The 18,697-nt window shown below is 35.6% G+C and overlaps 1 protein-coding gene across 8 annotated transcripts in view; it reads right to left on the bottom strand.

Annotated features, from left to right (window-relative positions):
- Znf638 (zinc finger protein 638) overlaps positions 1-18,697 on the bottom strand; it is a 142,326-nt gene that overhangs the window by 32,883 nt on the left and 90,746 nt on the right. For all 8 annotated transcript variants that reach the window (XM_026777398.1, XM_026777399.1, XM_026777401.1 and 5 more), the window contains 8 exons: positions 15,112-15,150; positions 13,658-13,959; positions 11,815-11,963; positions 10,023-10,175; positions 8,251-8,373; positions 4,288-4,346; positions 4,059-4,111; positions 2,630-2,680 (listed from right to left, as the gene is read on the bottom strand). In XM_026777398.1, the coding sequence (XP_026633199.1) occupies positions 2,630-2,680; positions 4,059-4,111; positions 4,288-4,346; positions 8,251-8,373; positions 10,023-10,175; positions 11,815-11,963; positions 13,658-13,959; positions 15,112-15,150 (929 nt within the window). The remainder of the gene's footprint in view (positions 1-2,629; positions 2,681-4,058; positions 4,112-4,287; positions 4,347-8,250; positions 8,374-10,022; positions 10,176-11,814; positions 11,964-13,657; positions 13,960-15,111; positions 15,151-18,697) is intronic.

Genomic DNA, 18,697 nt, shown 5'->3' with positions numbered 1-18,697 from the left:
TGAGTTCGAGACCAGCCTGGTCTACAGAGCTAGTTCCAGGACAGGCTCCAAAACCACAGAGAAACCCTGTCTCGAAAAACCAAAAAAATATATATATATATATATATATATACAGGCTCTTGCTGGTTCATCTTGGTTGCCCACCATAACTAGATGATAAGATCCTATAGCCGAAGCCACCACTCATCTTCAAGAAATAAGAGAACTGAAGCTGGAACTGAGCTGGAGAGTTTGTCCTTCCTGGTTAGTTTTCCCAGTCTCAGAAGGTATTATGATTACTGCTTGCAGAGAAAAGGTAATAACAGTCTTAACCAGCTGCGAAACCTACAAACTGTAACATAATCTTGGAAGGCTAGATGTGCCTATGGGTGCAAGAAGAGCCATGTGTTCTTTCACTGAATTTGAGGCACTTTCCATGGGAGGAAATTCACACCTGGTACTGTAAACCAGGGCAGTAACTCAAGCCTAAAGGAAAATTAAATATTGTGTGGCTAACATGGCCCAAACATTCTAAATAATATTTATACCATACACAAAGGCTACTCTCAGTCTTTAATCAGAAAAGCTAGTATTTGCAAAGGACAGTATCAAATGCAGAGATTCATGGCTATACTACGTGATGAGAATAAGCAATGATTAAATTTTTAACACCACTCCACTAAAGCGCTCTCTCCCTCCTTCTCCCCCCACTCTTACACACACATACAAACAAACTGTAGAAGAGGATATGCAAAGAATGTAAAAGCCAGAAGATGGGAAGAAGGACTGTAATATGATATCTTTAGCACATGAGATGGCCGCTGAGATTATATCTATTAGGCCAGTCATTCATTAGTCATGAATCAGTGAGGGATTCAAAGGACCCTATCCTTCCTTGTTGAACTAATAAGTACTGGTGGATTTAATCATTATCACCAATTGTTTATCCACAGAAGCCCATCAAGGCTCCAAAGGACAGGACAAACTAAAACAAAAGAAAAAGACATAGATATAAGAAAGGCAGTGGTGATTAGTTAGTCAGTGGTGGTGCATGCCTTTGATCCCAGTACTCAGGAGGTAGAGGCAGGTGGATCTCTGAGAAATGGAATGTCCAGCTTCAGACAGAAAAGCATATGCATACTACCTTCCCTTTAGTCATTAACAGTCATCTCTATTATACCTTTGAGATCTCACAGTGATCCTTGTAACTCATACATCCATACAAGAAGGCATAAAGTGCTTTCTTTAAAAACAAAAGAAAACAAACAAAAAAAATTAAGAGTATGAGACTGCTTCATAAAACTTACTGTGCCTAATTTATAAACTAAACTTTATCATAGCCAGGTATGGCATACCCCTTTAATCCCAGCACTCAACATGCCAAAGGCAGGTAGATCTTGCATTTTGAGGTCAGCTTGGTCTTCTTAGGAATTGAAGCTATCCTGAGATACACAGTAAGACCCTGTCTCAAAATTTTAGCTGTATGTGTATAAGTATATATGAATATGTATGGTTCAGTATTATCTGTAATTTCAGACATTTACTGTATGCCTTGGAATGTATGAATGTATCCCTATCCATAATAGGTAACTATGACACCAATCCTTAGAATTAATTTATAAGTTTGTTATTCTGAAATAAACTGATCCTTAGTAAGCCAGTTAAAAAATTTCTTATGGTAACTCTGCTATTATCACAGATAATTCATGTTACCACTTATATGAAGATGGTAGAAATTTAAGGAAAAATGCCTAGGGTTTATCCCCAGGAGTTAAGGGATGGCTAGCAGCTTAGTTCCCAGTCCAGCAACCACCATCTGTGACTCCCATAAACTTTAAATCAAACTCTTTGCTAAATAAATGAAATTTCAAAATTTCCTAAAAATGAATTATCATCTCAGAAGCCTCAGAATACTACATGAAAATTCCAAATCTGTCAATTATAATGGTATTTCCCTTTTTAACACAGAAAAGACGATTTAATATACTACTCTCTACCCTGAATATTCCTTCCCATAACCTGTATTTAACAGAAATTGGAGGGAAAGGAGAAGAGAGGAATAATATCAGGGTAAAGTGAAAACAATCTTAATCGTTATTTGAAAACCCACTATGGTGAGCCAGGCATGATGGCGCACACCTGTAATTCTAGCACTTGGGAGGCTCAAGTAGGGGATCAGGATTCAAGGCCAGTTTTGACCACATGGCAAGTTCAGGGCCTGTGTGGAATACACGGGATGCTGTTTCGAACAAAGAAAACAAAACACTATAGCTTATAAAAACTATGTGTGCATTTATTTGAACTAGTATAGAAAAGAAAATAAGCCCTCAATGAAAGAGGAGGGAAATAGCTATGATATTCATTCTCAGAAATACTTCTTCAGTTAAATTATTATGCATTAAATCTCATTCTGAAAACTACTAAATGGCTATAATCTCAAAGATTAATACATATATTTAATAATTCTTTATCACATGAAATACAAGCCAATTAATTCTTCAGCAATTTAGTTAATGACTATAATCCTAATAAAAATATACTTCAGGATAGGCGTGTAGCTCAAGAGCAGAGCACTAGCCTAGAACACACAAAGTTGTGCATTCAATCCCTGCATTACAAGAAACAAATAGGCAATATAAAAATAACATACCTGTAAATTTGTTCACTTTGAAGGTAGATGGCTTTATTCGTCCAGTTTTGGCTAAAATTATGAGAAAAATGTACTTCAATAACACATTACAAACAAAATTCAGATTTAGGTAAGAGTTAACCTTAATAATTTTCAAAGAGCATTGCAACCTCTAATCCCTTCTGTTCTGGGTGTTATTAGTTACAAATATTCTTAGATAAGTCAAAATGCACATTTAGTATTGGGTGGAGATGGGAGGTGGCTCAGTTGATAATGTATTTGCTTTGTAAACTTGATTATCTGAGTTATATTCCAAAAGTATCATATGACTGACACTGCCTAAAGGAGGACAGCCTGCATTCTTGAGGATGAGACCTGAGGCCGTCAGATTTATATGCACATTCATATGTATACACACATGAATAAAAAACAAACTTCTAAACTTTTCTCCTTTCATTCATTAAATAAAATTTAATATTATCAAACTTTCCTTCAGAAAGACTATATAGTTTCATTATTATTGATTGAGAGTTGGGTGGCCTCTATTTTCACACTAACAAACTCATCAATCTATCCTGATAACAAAAGATTATTATCTTTTACTGTGAGAAAGAGCCTGATTCACTTTTTCTTTAATTTTGGAGAGATACATAAATTTTCACATTAAAAAGTCTCTTGTAAACCAGGTGTGGTGGCACACACCTTTAATCTCAGCAGTAGGGAGGCGGAGGCAGGAGGATCTATGTGAGTCTCAGGTCAGCCTAGTCTACATAGTGAGTTCCAGGACAGCCAAGGCTATGGAGGAAGATCCTGTCACCAAAAAGAAAAAAAAAAAAAACAAAACAAAAAACCGAAAATAACAAAAACTAAAACAAATAAACACACCAAACCAAAAGAAATAGTGACTGGGTCACCTGTATTAAAGGCTCACTAAATAATGTCTTCCTAATCTCATTTTACAAGAAGTTGAAAGTAAACTGACAAAATACATTCATTTGAATGTGTTTTAAAAGTTAACAACTTGGTCTAAGGAGTAGGGCTTAGTGTGTCGGCCTTATAAACATAAAGACCTGAGTTCAGGTCCCAGGGCCCATGTAAAGTTGGATGCAGTAAACATTCATCTGTATCTCTTCATGCATGAGGCAAGCTGGAAGAAAGAGAGAGGAGGCTGGTCGGTGGTGGGAGGCAGAGGCTGGTGGATCTCTGGGAGTTCAGTTCCAGGACAGGCTCCAAAAGCTACACAGAGAAACCCTGTCTTGAAAAACCAAAATAAATAAATAAGTAAATAAATAAATGGAAGAAACAGACAGGAGAATGAATCCTCAGAAGTTCAAGGGTCAGCTAGTCTGGAACACACAAAGAGCAAGCAACAAGAGATTCAGCCTCAGAACAAGTTAAAAGCAAGGACACATGGACACACACATACACACACACTTACTTTACCACTTACCAAAAGAAGCTGAAGTAAGAGTTTTAGTGGTTTTTGAAGCATCTGTCTCTTTTCTACTCAAAAGATAAAAAAACATTAGAAACATTGAAATATAGTTCTAAATTCTATAAATTTATAAAACTGGTTTGTGTTCAATTTTATAATTGTGGTGGTTAAAGATGTAGTCCTAAAAATTAAAATTTCTTAACATATATATAAATTTTTCACATGAAAACAAAGATTCACTTACTTTAAAGCAGATGCAGATAACTTCTTAGAATCTGAAGGTTTCTTTCTCACTTCTTTATTCTAAGAAGGAAATATTATTTAGAAAAAATTAGCTTTTCCCCAACAAAAAAGGGCAGTTTACACAATATAAAAAAGACGCATAAAGTTCAACAATGAAAATGAAAACATTTAAAAACTTCGAAGTTTAAATGCTCATTACCTTTTCCTACTTATATTTCATTTAATTTGTAATCATGTTATGGTCATTATGACAGTTTCGGAAGGACTTTTGATTTTGTCCTCCCTTTCTATATACCCACATTCTTTCAACAACATAAATGAGATTGAACTTGCTGCTCCTACTCTTAAAGCTTTTAATCATATTCAGGGGGAAAAATTAAAATAGTCTCTCACTTTTTTGTGTGGAATGAACTTCAAGAACTCTAGTAGATGAAACTATGCACAATATGAAACCATATACAGTTTTTCACTATACATACGGTTTAATGCATAAATTAGGAAGAGTAAAAGATTAATGGTGATGATACAACACAATATACTTACTGCATGTAGTCTCTTAAAACATCATACTGTTCTTTTCACTTCCAAAAATTGGCATATATATATACACATACACCAGCAATATTTACACTCAGAATACTTGAATAAATTAAGAATTACTTGAATAAAAGTATCATGACCTCTTGGGAGAATGGTGTATGCCTTTAATTCCAGCACTCAGGAGGCAGAGGTGCAGAGTCACAGAAGGGATAGGTAGGCCAATCTCAGTGAATTGGAGGCCAGCCTCGTCAACACAGAAACTCACCAGAGCTACAAAATGAAATCCTATCTCAAAAGGTACCAGAGGGTGCCAAGCAAGCTTCCAAAAGGAGAACAAAAAACAGTCCTACCCAGCAATGATGCCTATGAACTACAACAATGAACAGCCTGGCAAAATAACCCTCAGGATGCGTATCTTGGCAGTAACCATCAGCTCTCTAATTGGACTTAAAACCCACTGAACAAGGTGGAAACCATGCCTAGTACTGAAAACCTAGCCAACAACTGTTAGTCAAGACCAATTTACTACACCCACATAATCCCTAAAAATAATCTAAACATTTGTCTTTATACCCATAAATAAGTGTAGCTATTACCCCTCAGAAAGGAAACTTTTTTGCAACGGATGCAACCATTACAGAAAACCAGAAGCAAGCAAAATGCTAACTTGTGGAGACTAGTCTCAATGGATATATCTACAAAACATTACCCCAACGAAGGCTCAGGGAACATTTCAGAAGAGGAAATAGAAGGAAAAATTTAAGAATCAGAATAGGGAATTTGCTGTCAGATTATGTCTCCTAGTAATGTCAGAAGCTATACCCAAAGTCTCACCAACATGACTGCCTAAACATGGATGGATGACACCAACAGACATGCTCAAGTGAACAGGGGAAAGTTTACGAGATCTCAACCCTAGACAAAGAACTTCAGGTAACTAAAGAATACTGAGAGTGGAAGAAACTGCCTTCTCCAAAAAAAGTACACCAATTAGTTATCCAATACAAATTGGTTAGTCCTGAAACATATGAGTAACAGTATATAGGCTGAGCAGATTATATTTAGGAACACACACATGCACATACCGTATTATATATATATATATATATGACATGTTATATACATATATATTATATATTAAAATATATCATATATACAATAACAGAGCAAAAAACAGACTATATTTTTGGCACTGGAACAAAGATGACCTTATAAACATGACAAGTGAGAAAGTAAAATGTACAGAAGAAAATACATACAAATGTATTCAAATATATGTAAATTAATTTTTTTTACATTTATTTCATTTGTTGTCTCTTTTGTGAGAGTATGCCTATTCCACAATACATGTGTAGAGATAATAGCATAACTTTTTTTTTTTTTGGTTATTCAAGACAGGGTTTCTCTGTAGCTTTGGAGCCTGTCCTGGAACTCCCTTTGTAGACCAGGCTGGCCTTGAACTCACAGAGATCTGCCTGCTTCTGTCTCTGTGTGCTGGGATTAAAGGCGTGTGCCACCACCACCCGGCTTTAATAGGATAACTTTTACAAGTTGCTTGTTTCTCTCCTTTCACCATGTGGGTTCCAGAAATTGAACTCAGGTCATCACGCTTGATGACAAGTGCCTTGCATGACTGAGCTATCTTACTGGCTCATTTCTAGGATACAGGAAATGTAAAAAGCCATACATATGCATGCAAGCAACATACTTAATACTTTCTAGATAGACTACAGAGTACTAAATTAATATTAGGATAATAAACACCTATAAAAAATTCTTGTCATCTGAAGATAAAAACACCAGAGAAAATTGCATGTGCTTTTAACAGCACCAGGGAAGCTGAAGCAGAGGGACAGAAATTTGAGGTCAACCTGGGCTATATAGTCATACTCCATTCTCCAGAAAATTCAATAAAAAATATCAATAGAAAATGGGAAAATATATAGGAAATTCTTCAAAAGGAGAGTTAACTAATAATGATTATTTTTAAAATACTACAGCATATTTTACTTACTAAGTTTTTTTTAACTGAAGAGATTAAGATAGTGCTACAAGGATACCAGCTCTCATAAATCACAAGTGTGTAAATGACTGCACTTACACTCTACAGGCCATGCATTAATATCTATATCCTTCACCCAACAAGTGTTCTGGAGTGTACAATCATAAATAGAAAAGGATGGTCTATAAAGTCACAAGGAATTAACTAAAGTCTTGCTTTTGGAAATGAAAAAATAGGGGAATAATTCAAGTATCCACCCAAAAGAAACTAGCAGGATAATCATTATAATCACACAACACAACATAAAAGTCATAAAGAATGAGGAAAGCCTCAGTTACTTTTAAGGTTAAATTTCTAGCTACTGAGGAATATGGGCTTATAAATCTCTAGATGCATTCCATTGTAAATAAAAAGCTAAATCAGAAAATTAATATATATAACCAAAGAAAGCTTACTGGAAATTTCTAAATAATTCTATAGATATTATCTATGAACATTACAGAATAAAAAATGATCTAGGGGGCTGGAGAGATGGCTCAGAGGTTAAGAGCACTAGCTGCTATTCCAGAGGTCCTGAGTTCAATTCCCAGCAACCACACATGGTGGCTCACAACCATCTATAATGAGATCTGGTGCCTCTTCTGGTGTATATATGTTAACAGAACATTGTATGCATAATAAATAAATAAATCTTTAAAAAAAATGGTCTAGGGAAAAGTTAAACTCGTTTATATTTCTTTTTCAAACATTTATATTTATTTATTTCATGTATAAGAATATTCTATCTGCATGTACACCTTTATTCAAGAAGAGAGTATCAGATCCCACTACATATGGTTGTGCGCCACCATGTGATTGCTAGAAATCAAACTCTTATTGACCAAGGAGTCATCTCTCCAGCCCCCCGGAAAATTGATTTTACTAAAGAAACCAGAAGGCTGTAGAGAACAGAACAGATTATGTTGATGTAAAGTTCAAAACTATGGTTCCAGAAAAGGATTACCTGTAGGTAGAGGAGAAGGTTTAAGAATTGGAACAAGCCAGCTATAGGGACTTCTACAATGCTTTCAATATTATTTCTAGCAGTTCCAGGTTTGTTAAATTGGTACAATATTACCTTAGTCTGTTGCTCATCACTTAATATTATACTAGTCGTGGTGGTATACATGTATTGTTAATCTGAGAGGCACATGCCTTTAATCCCAGCACTCAGGAAATAGAGGCAGGAGGATCTATGTAAGTTTGAGACCAATGTGGTCTACAAGAGCTAGTTCCAGGACAGCTAGGACTGTAACACAGAGAAACCCTGTCTCGAAAAACAAACAAAGTTCTAAATCTTTTGGACCAAGATTTATGTATTTTCTACACATATCCTATACATTTAAAATGTTAATGTAACAAAAACATCTAAATTTAATTTACCTGTGCTTTTTTCCTTCCTGGAACACATACTTTCACAATTTTTCCTTTTATTTCAAGAGGAATTGTTTCAGTGTGCCTCATGACTGCCGTAACTGCTTTTTTATACTCCATCTCCAAGTAAGCCTAAAATAAAATTTTTGACAATTGAAAAAAAAAAAAAACCTATGTTTAAAACTCATTTATTTATATTCAAAAAATGTTTGAGACAAGTTCTAATCCAGGCTGGTCTTGAATTTATATGTATCCCAGACTGCCCTTCAAATTCTGACCCTTTTGTTTCAGCATCCCATATGCCACCTCACCTGGCTTATATCTCTGCATTTTAAAATGGACTTAATGCTTTTCTGTGAAACAAAACTATGAGGTTATCTCAAGAACTGGTGGCTTTTTTGTTTGTTTTACTAACCTATAATTTGATGTTTCACAAACAATACATATTTAATACATATTTCACACACAATACATATTTAACTTTATATAACTTCTAGACCATTACCAAGATAAGAGATGAGTCCATGGCAGGCTCCTAGAATAGGAAGAAAGGGGAAGGCACGTCTAACTGAACAACAGGAGGGTAGGCAAGATTTGGCTTAGCTTGCTTTAAGTTAGATTTAAAAACAGAACAACAACAACAACAACAACAACAACAACAACAACAACAACAACAACACACACACACACACACACACACACACACACACACTTTTTTTCACTAAGGTTGGGAACTACCAAACAAATGTTAGCTATTTTTACTGAAGTTTCATCCACACTGACCAAATAATCCTAAGTGATAAGAAATGAGGAATGGGGCTGGAGAGATGATGGTTCAGCAGTTAAGAGCACTGGATGCTTTTCCAGATCCTGGTACTTGCTGCAGGTACCATACATACAAGTGATGTGCAGACTACATGTATACAAACACCCATACACAGAAAGATATACTTTTAAGAACTTAAAGAAATGTGGAATAAATTATCGGCTTTTAGTTTCCATAGAAATCTCTAAAAAATATCCTGGGTCAGTGAAAGTTTTCTCTAGTGAAATAAGACTCAGTTTTGGTCTCTAGGTATCACATCTGACATGATCATCAGGATCTTTTCTTATGCTCTCCCTTCACCTTCCTAATAAGTCTTTTCCCTATTTCATTTATTTGGTTTGTAGTCCATGGCATTTAATTAAGATTGCATGCATAAGCATAGGTAGAACATGTTGAGCTGAGGACCAAACCCAGAGCGTAGTAAACACTCTATCACTGAGCTAAATCCCCAACCCCAAGCCCCAAACTTTTAAAGCCTCCTGCTTAAAAGCAATTACCATGTCTTCTCTTTGCCTCAACTCACAAGAATCTTTTAATCTAGGGTTGGTCTACAGTTCACAAATTTTATTAGGAATACAGCACACATGTAAACAATACTAACTGTACAAAGGAAACCATTTATTTTATGTAACTTGTGTACCTAAAATCATGTTTATTTTTACAATTTCTCTTTTACATAACCATACCTAACTTCTATATCTCAATGGAAAAATACCTAATACCCTATGACCAGCCTATAAAACTTCAAATAATTACCTGGCCCTTTATTGTATAAACATGTCTATTCCCTGGAACCTTGGTCTTTCTTGGGAGTCTTCTGTCAACACAAATACTGTGGAACATTTACGTTAACTGTCAGTGAACAATGATATACATAGCACAAGCAGCTAAGATACCAACATTATCACAAAAGCAACAAGTCTGCCTGGATTTTCACAAACGATAGATGACACACCTCATTTCTACAAGGAACAAGAAGGATATCGTTGATGTTCCCAAATGGATGGAATGCTTTTCTAATATCTTCCTCAGTAAAGCCATCCTCTGGAAGTTCAGATACAAGAAGAACTGAATTGGAACTCAAAGACAGATCTTTCCGAGGCCGAATCTGGAATGAAAGAAAATTAAAAAACAACGTAAGCCACAAGGTACAGTAATCATAACTCCACATATAATCTCTACTATTCATCTCAGTATCTTTATGGATATCTTATAGACATTATAGCTTTGTTCATTCTACATTCCAGTAATTCAAAGGCTGTGCCCCATGCATGCCAGATATGATGGCACACACTTCTAATGTCAGCACTTGGAAGGATAAAAAGAGGATATCAAAGTTTAAGATCAACATGGGCATTATAGCAAGATACTGTCTTTTAAAATACAAATGCAGGGCAAGCTGCTTGTCTGCACTGTCCCAAGACTGGGCCAGAGTGGCAGTATATGGTATAAACTAGAGTACAAGGAGCTTGATTCTTTCTGAGGAAGATCAAAGCTCAGAAAGGTGAATAAGTCATCATCTGTAACTCATAATAAAAGTGTTTTTGTTCAATGTTTATTTAAAAAAAATAAACAAGGCACATAATCAAAATCCATCTCAAAACAAAACCCAAAAAAAAGCAAAAAGAAAAAGGTATATTATATATAATATATAGTATATATAATCAGACTACATATACTGTAATACCAAATTTACCAAAAAAATCAACCAAAAATGAAAGACTTTTTGAAAATTCTGCTAAGAAGTCCTGACTCAAAATCTTACCAGATTAATTAAAAATTTTCCCTATACTCAATATTCTTTCCTAATGATCTCAAACTTTTGCAATTACATACTGATTGTTTTAAGGTTAACAATTAAAATATAACCTTTTAGAATAAAGAATACAATTGTTGAAGGTCTTCAATATATTTGAATAATTTCAAAAGTATATATTGTAACACCATAAAAATATTAGGCTTATTAGAGTCATAATGATAGTTTAGATCTAAATAAAATCTAAATTACTGTTAAATAAACAGTAATTCAACAAAATATACAGTAAAACAGCATCTCAATATAGTAACAAGTAGGTTATAAACAAAATACAACCAGTAAACCAGGACGAAAAAAACTACACTACTACATAGAATGTATAAACAGAAATGATCAATTCTCACATTTCTAGCTGATAGAAATTATTAAGACTCATTAATAATTATAACACTCATTTCACCAGTCATATAACTTCTGAAGCTAACAAAAAGCTTCATCAATACATCACAGCATATGTTTCTATTCTGAGACAGTGTCTGTAAAAAGCCTCCTGCCTCAGTATGCCTTGCTACATTAAAGGAGCATGCTACTCTACTACCCTGACTAGGACTTCTTTGGGCACTTTAAACACTAAACATCTGGTATTCCTAACTACATAAAACACTAACATTGACACTCCTAAACTACAAGACTGAATTATTAGACTTTTATCAGTCATAAGAAAAAAATTATCTCTCATCAAAGCAATTTAACAAATATTTATTTGAAATTTATTGGAAATGTGATTCCAAAGATCCAATTTTATTTTCTGTTTTTCATAGTAACAAATGCAGGTATACTTGCACTAATCTATAAAAGAATTACTGACCTTTCGCTGGATAAAAGCACCTTTACCAGACACCTGTTTACCTTCTGGTAAGGTGTCATCTTCAAGAGTCCTATACTTATGAGCAGCATGTTCTAAATGTGAGTCACTCTCCATAGAACTTACAGATTTCACTGATGGCTTTGTTCCACTGGCAAGTTTAGGCTTTTGTGCTGGTAAGAATCCTTTATCAACTGCTTCTATGTTTTTCTGTTTAGTAACTTCTGTTCCATGTACAGAACGTTGCCCCCCATCTTCTACTGCCTTTTTTCTATCTGATTAAAAAAAATACATATATTCATATATATAAATTAAAAAGAAGCAAAAGACACATAGCACTCTTATGACAACCCAGCCCTTTTGTCTCATCTTTTTGGATTTTATTTCCAAGAGGATGTCAATTATTTATTCAACCATTTATTAAGTAAACATTTATCTAATGAAAGATGTTACAAGACAATGTTCATAAAACCATACTATGCGATCTAGTAAATGATTTTTAAAAAAAGAAACTTAATCATTTCAAGACACTATGAGTAACATGATTAAGAATACAGAGCCAGCCGGGCGGTGGTGGCGCACGCCTTTAATCCCAGCACTCGGGAGGCAGAGGCAGGCGGATCTCTGTGAGTTCGAGACCAGCCTGGTCTACAAGAGCTAGTTCCAGGACAGGCTCCAAAACCACAGAGAAACCCTGTCTCAAAAAACCAAAAAAAAAAAAAAAAAAAAAAAGAATACAGAGCCATTCTCAAGCTTAGTAGAGAACATACACTACATACATGCTGCACACGGGCACACATGCAGAGTTCTCAGTCTTCAACTGTTCATTCTTCAAGCTCTATATGCAGCAGTTCCTTTGTTCAGTGAGTTTTCCTTATGTCAACAGTCCTCAAAGTTTTGGATTTAGAATCTCTTGGCAAACTCAGGAAGGCAGAGTTTATTTTTGTTATATTCTTTTTATTTAATAGAATTTTAAAACTGCTAAATCATTTATTAATACACTTGTATATTTATATATTTTATAAAAATTAACCACTTATCGAAAGGATAAATGAGTACTATTGTTCCACATTTTTCTAAACATGTAAACATGAACTTGAAAGACACATATCCCTGACTTTTTGTACCCATAATGTATAGTGGATGCACAACTTTGGTTCAAAGTACAAGGAAAGTCAACTACGACACAAGTGTGTTCTTGGAAGAGGAAGAGAACTCATACAACACTGAAAAGACCTTGTGAGACCCTATGGGAGACTTAGGGTTTTGAACTATACTGAGAATAGCCAGCTTACACTTTTTAATTATTCCCATTTCCATTCAATTTCTTAAAATATAGAGTAGAACTGAAGACATGCTCAAAGTACTACCTTAACATGAACAATGGTTTCTTTCATTATAGGCTATGTGTGTGTATATGTGTGTGTATGTATGTATTTTAACAAATGAGCTTTTAGAAAGGTCATTAAACTATTATTAAATAATCAAGAGACAATTATTCAGAATATAAGATTGGCCTCAAACTTACTATATGTAGCTGAGAATAACCTTGAAATCTTGATCTTCCATCTCAGTCTCCCAATTTGCTGGAATTACAGGTGTATGCCACCCAGTTTATCTTTGGTCCTTAGTTATTTTTTATTCTTTTTTTTTTTTTTGTTTTTGAGACAAGGTTTCTCTGTATAGCCCTGGCTGTTCTAGTATATGCTCTGAAGATCAGGCTGGCCTTGAACTCACAGAGATTCACCTGCCTCTGCCTCTCTAGTACTGGGATTAAAGGCGTGAACCACCAACACTCAGCTTGGTCCTTGATTTTTAAAATGGATGCGGATAAATTAAATTTTCCATACATCTTGTCAACTCTCAAATATGAGTCCAATTTCATACATCAACTTTAAAATTAAGTAAAATACAACCATTCATTTCTAAAATCCCAATCAAAAGAATAGCATCAGGATCATTATTGTACCTGATCTTACTGATCTTCTCGATGTCCTTTCAGAGCTAACTGACCGGTAGGACTTTGGACTTCTTCTAACGAGATTTCGGCTTCGATATGGAGAACGGGATCTGGATCTGGATCTGTATTTAGAAATGAAACTATGGCAAATTCTTGGACTTCGACTCCTTGGTCTATATCTATAACGAGCTGGACTTCGAGATCGATGGTATCTGTGACTTGAGCTTGATCTCCTAGAATGCCTAGGACTGGGGGAATGAGAATGAGAACGTCTTCTTGGAGTTTCATTTTCTTTCCTATTGCTCTCATTTCTAGAAAGGAGAAAACAAACAAGACTCAGCAATTCAATGTAGATTTAAGCTATATTAAATAACAGAAGCAGCTTTTTAAACAATCATTTATTTTTATTACTTATTATTTGTAAGCGTGTGAGAGTATGCATTTATGTCCAGGTGCCCACCAGATCCTTTAGAGATGGAATTATATATTGTTATGAGCTATCCCACATGAGTGCTAGGAACTGAACTCAGGTCCTTGACAAGAGCAGTTAAATGTTTTAACCACTTAGCAATTTCCCCAGACCTTTCACTGTATTTTTGTTTGTTGGTTGGTTGGTTGGTTTGCTTTTCTTTTAGAGACAGGCTTTCAGTATGTAGACCATCCAGACTAACTCTAAACTTGTGGCAATTCTAGGTCTCAGTCTCCTAAATGCTAGGATTATAGGTGTGACCCACTATGCCTGGCTCAGAAGTAGTTTATTTAAAAGAAGCTACTGGAATAGCAAACCAGCTCACTGGGTAAAGATGCTTTTTGCAAGCAGACCTGACAACCTGAGTTTGATCCCCCAGACACTTTAAGATTGCAGAAAACCAATTCTGGAAAGTTGTCCTCTGACATCCACAAGCACCACGGCACATGTCACACACATATGTGCATATGAACACACACACACACAAAATAAATGAAAAATGTATCTACCATTATGAGTAGAGAAAAAGTAATCTGAACAGATAGATGATTAACCTTTGGTTTGCTAGAACCCTCTTTTTTCTAGCTTACATTCGAGTATTTTTATCCTCTTCTTAGGTATCAGTTATTTTGCAACTATTTAAAGTTATATAAAGAATTTAGGAATTTGTGTTTGTCCATAGAAGAAAGTACATTTAAGCTGAAATAAAAAGACTCATCAATTTTTTCATGTGCCAACTGTATAAAAATAAAAATAATAGCAGGGTGTGCTGGCATAAATCTTTAATCTTATCACTTGAGAGGCAAAGACAGGTGGATCTCTCTGAGTTCAAGACCAGCCAGTTCTATAGAGTTCTAGGCTATTCAGGACTCTGTCTACAACAAAACCCAACATGATAAAATTAGGACAATTCCAAAACAACTTTAAAAAATTTTACTGTTTACTTTTAAAAGGAAACAAAGTTGTAATAATTAATACTATTAAAAAAACATACCTTCGAGATGGGAGGATCTCAGGGTTCCAATCAGGGTATCTATTTGAAATAAAGACTATTAATGACAGTTCAAGCAATAATAATCTTTTAATCATTTAATTAATAAAATTAATTATCTAATTAATAAACAATTAATCTTTCCCTGAACTGTGTCAGAACTGCTCAAATTTAAGCTTATATATAATTTAAAAAGTTGAAATATGGCCAGCTGGTAGCGACACACACTTCTAATCCCAGCACTCAGAAGGAAGAGGCAGGCAGATCTCTATAAATTCGAGGCTAGGCTAGACTTGTCTACAGAGTGAGTTCCTGGACAGTCAGGGCTACACAGAGAAACAATGGCCTTAAAAAAAAAGTTTTCTTGATAATAACATTTTTATGTCTAATTCACCATCTGATCAAGGTGCCACTCTAGTAGATATATCAGAAAAACATTCACCAAGACTTCAATTTTTTTAAAGACCTCACTTTTAAAAGTCAAATAAATAGTATATACAAAAGCTTCTTAAGGTATAAAATATTAGTCTAGGTAGGGGTAGACAAAGAGGCAAAGAATAGAGGATGCTAGGCATGGTGATTCATGCCTGCTTTCCCAGCACTTGGGAGGCAGAAAAAGGATAAAGAAAGGCTCCAAAACTACAGCAAAACCCTATCTCGAAAAACCAAAAAAAGAAGAGAAAGTTCAAGATCATCTTCATGTATATGAGCATTTCTTCTTCCCTTTCTTTCTTTCCTTTTTATTTAAGATAGGTTTATAGCTTACATGGTTTCTCTTTGAAGCCTTGATTGTCCTGTAACTAGCTCTATAGACCAGGCAGGCTGGCCTTAAACTCAGAGATCCACCTGTTTCTGCCTCCAGAGTGCTAGGATTAAAGGTAGGCACCAATTGCCCATAAGTTATTAGAATTTCTCATGTGGGTTGAGACCCCTTTGCAGGTTGAACAACCCTTTCACTGGGGTCACATAACAGATATTTACATTGCAATTCATAACAGTAGCAAAATTACAGATACAAAGAAGCAACTTAAATATTTTGTGGTTGGGGAATCACAACATGAAGAACTGTACTAAGGGCTGCAACATTAGGAGGTTGGGAATCACTAGTTTATGTAAGACACTGGCTAAGAAGATAGCTCAATCTGTAAAGACCAGAGTTTGAACTACAAATTCATGTAAAAAGCTAGGCATTAGAAACTGTGTATTTTTAATATCAAAGTTGAGAACATAGAGATCTGCAGATACCTTGTGCTCATGAGCCAGGCAGCCTAACATAACTATGAGACCCAGGTCTTGGAGAGAGATACAGTCTCAAAAAAAAAAACAACAACAAACCGGGAAGGCTCGTAAGGATCAACATTCAACGTTGACCTGTGGCCAACATAAGCCTACACACACAAATGCACTCCTCCATTGCATCCCTACTCCATACATACGGAGAAGACAGAGACAAGATCTCAAAATTTTGCAAAATTCTGGAAGAAGGCTAAAAAAGATGGCTTTTCAAAGTTAAGAAGGCATCCTGTTCTTGAAGAGAAGCATCCACATCAGGTGGCTCATAGCCACCTCCAAGTCTTTCAAGAGGACCTGATGTTTCTGGTCTAATAGGTACCTATACTCAAATGCACATACCCACATACAGACATATACATAATTTAAAAACAAAACTCCAAGCATTTTCACTCTTTCTGTTGGGACACATAGAATACAAATTGTATCATATGCTTTTAAGTTATATACAACCGTATTTGGGAAAATATATGTAAGAAAGAAAAATTGAAAGAAAAGATTGCTTTTCTTCAAGTAGCCCTTTAAAAATGTATTGGTGATCTTGGCACTGGAGAGGCAAAGGCAGACATCATCTCTGTGGGTTCAAGACAATCCTGGTTTATATAAGCAAGTTCCAGGCCAGCCGGGGCTACTTGGTGAGAACTTGTCTCAGAAAGAAAAAGAAAATCTATTAACAGGCCTGGTCTTGGTTACAGCTAACATGGTAGAACAAAGAAGAACCAGGAGGCAAACCCTAAGTGGTTCTACTCCAGGAAGTAGTTGTTGCAGCACAGAAGAAATGGAGGGCATAATAAAAAGGAAACAATCTAGAATGGTTTCTTTAGAACAGTGGTTCTCAACCTTCCTAATATTAAGACCCTTTAAAGTCTCCTCATGTTGTAGTGACTTCTAACCATAAAACTACTTTCATTGATACTTCACATCTGTAATTTTGCTGTTATGAGTTGCAATGTAAATATCTGTCTTTTCTGATGGTCTTAGGTGACCCCTGTGAAAGGGTCATTCAAGCCGGGTGGTGGTGGTGCAAGCCTTTAATCTCAGCACTTGGGAGGCAGAGGCAGGCGGATCTCTGTGAGTTTGAGGCCAGCCTGGTGTACAAGAGCTAGTTCCAGGACAGGCTATAAAGCTACAGAGAAACTCTGTCTCAAAAAACAAAACAAAACAAAAAAAAAGAAAGAAAGAAAGAGAGTCATTCAAGCTCGATTCAAGCTCCAAAGAAATAAAGGAGTTGTGGCCCAAAGGTTGAGAATCAATGTACTAGAGAAAGAAACAAATCAGGAAGACCCCTAAAATCAGGTTATAAATTTGCACAAAAATAACAAGTGGTGGCACAAGCCCTTAAATCCAACAATTAAGAGGCAAAGACAGGTGGATCTCAGTGAGTACAAGGCCAGCCTGGTCTACAAACAAGTTTCAGAACAGCCAGGTTACACAGAGAACCCTGTCTCGAACTCCCCTCCCCCCAAAAAAAAGCAATGAGAGTTCATGAACATTTATTTTTTTCAATTAAAAAATTACCATATGAGTATGTGTGCAGCTGTGTATGCCATTGTACACATATGGCCAGAACTTTGTTGAGTCCATTCTGTTTATACCTTTCTACCTTTACATGGCTGCCAGGGATTGAGTTCATGTTATTTGGCTAGCATGGAGAGCACCATTAAGCACCATTGCCAACAAACCAGCTAGCTAGCCTCCTCATGACATTTCTAAAGCAAAGATAGTAAGGGAGTGTTTCAAGAATAGTTATAAATGAGTATCTGGAATTAAGGGGAAAGATAAAAACTGAGATATTTAGAAATTAAACATAAAGAATTCATAGCTATACCCTTATGTGTGAAAGTAACACAGGGTAGATGTACAAATAGGAGGGGGGGGGGGTCTGAGAATAGATTCTTATGCTTTCTAATACTTAAACAGAAAAAGAAAAAACAATGTAAAAATAAAAAAAAAATCAGGGATAAAACGAGGTAGCAGGAACAGGAGTATCAGAGAAGGTTAAGAAAGACTGCATCCAGAACACCGAATAGGCTGGATCAAAAAAAACATCCCCTCGCCATATAGTAATCAAAACACAAAGCATACAGAATAAGGAAAGAATATTAAGAGCTGCAAAGGAAAAAGGCCAAGTCACTTATAAAGGTAAACCTATCAGAATCACACCTGACTTCTCCATGGAAACCATGAAAGCCAGAAGGCCCTGGATAGATGTACTGCAGAAACTGAGAGACCATGGATGCAAGCCCACACTACTATACCCAGCCAAGCTTTCGTTCACTATAAATGGAGAAAATAAAAT

The sequence above is a fragment of the Microtus ochrogaster genome, unplaced genomic scaffold, assembly GCF_000317375.1.
Source record: "Microtus ochrogaster isolate Prairie Vole_2 unplaced genomic scaffold, MicOch1.0 UNK62, whole genome shotgun sequence".
Taxonomy (NCBI): Eukaryota; Metazoa; Chordata; class Mammalia; order Rodentia; family Cricetidae; genus Microtus; species Microtus ochrogaster.
The sequence above is the reverse complement of the archived record's forward strand: the minus strand, read 5'-3'. Positions and strand labels throughout refer to the sequence as shown.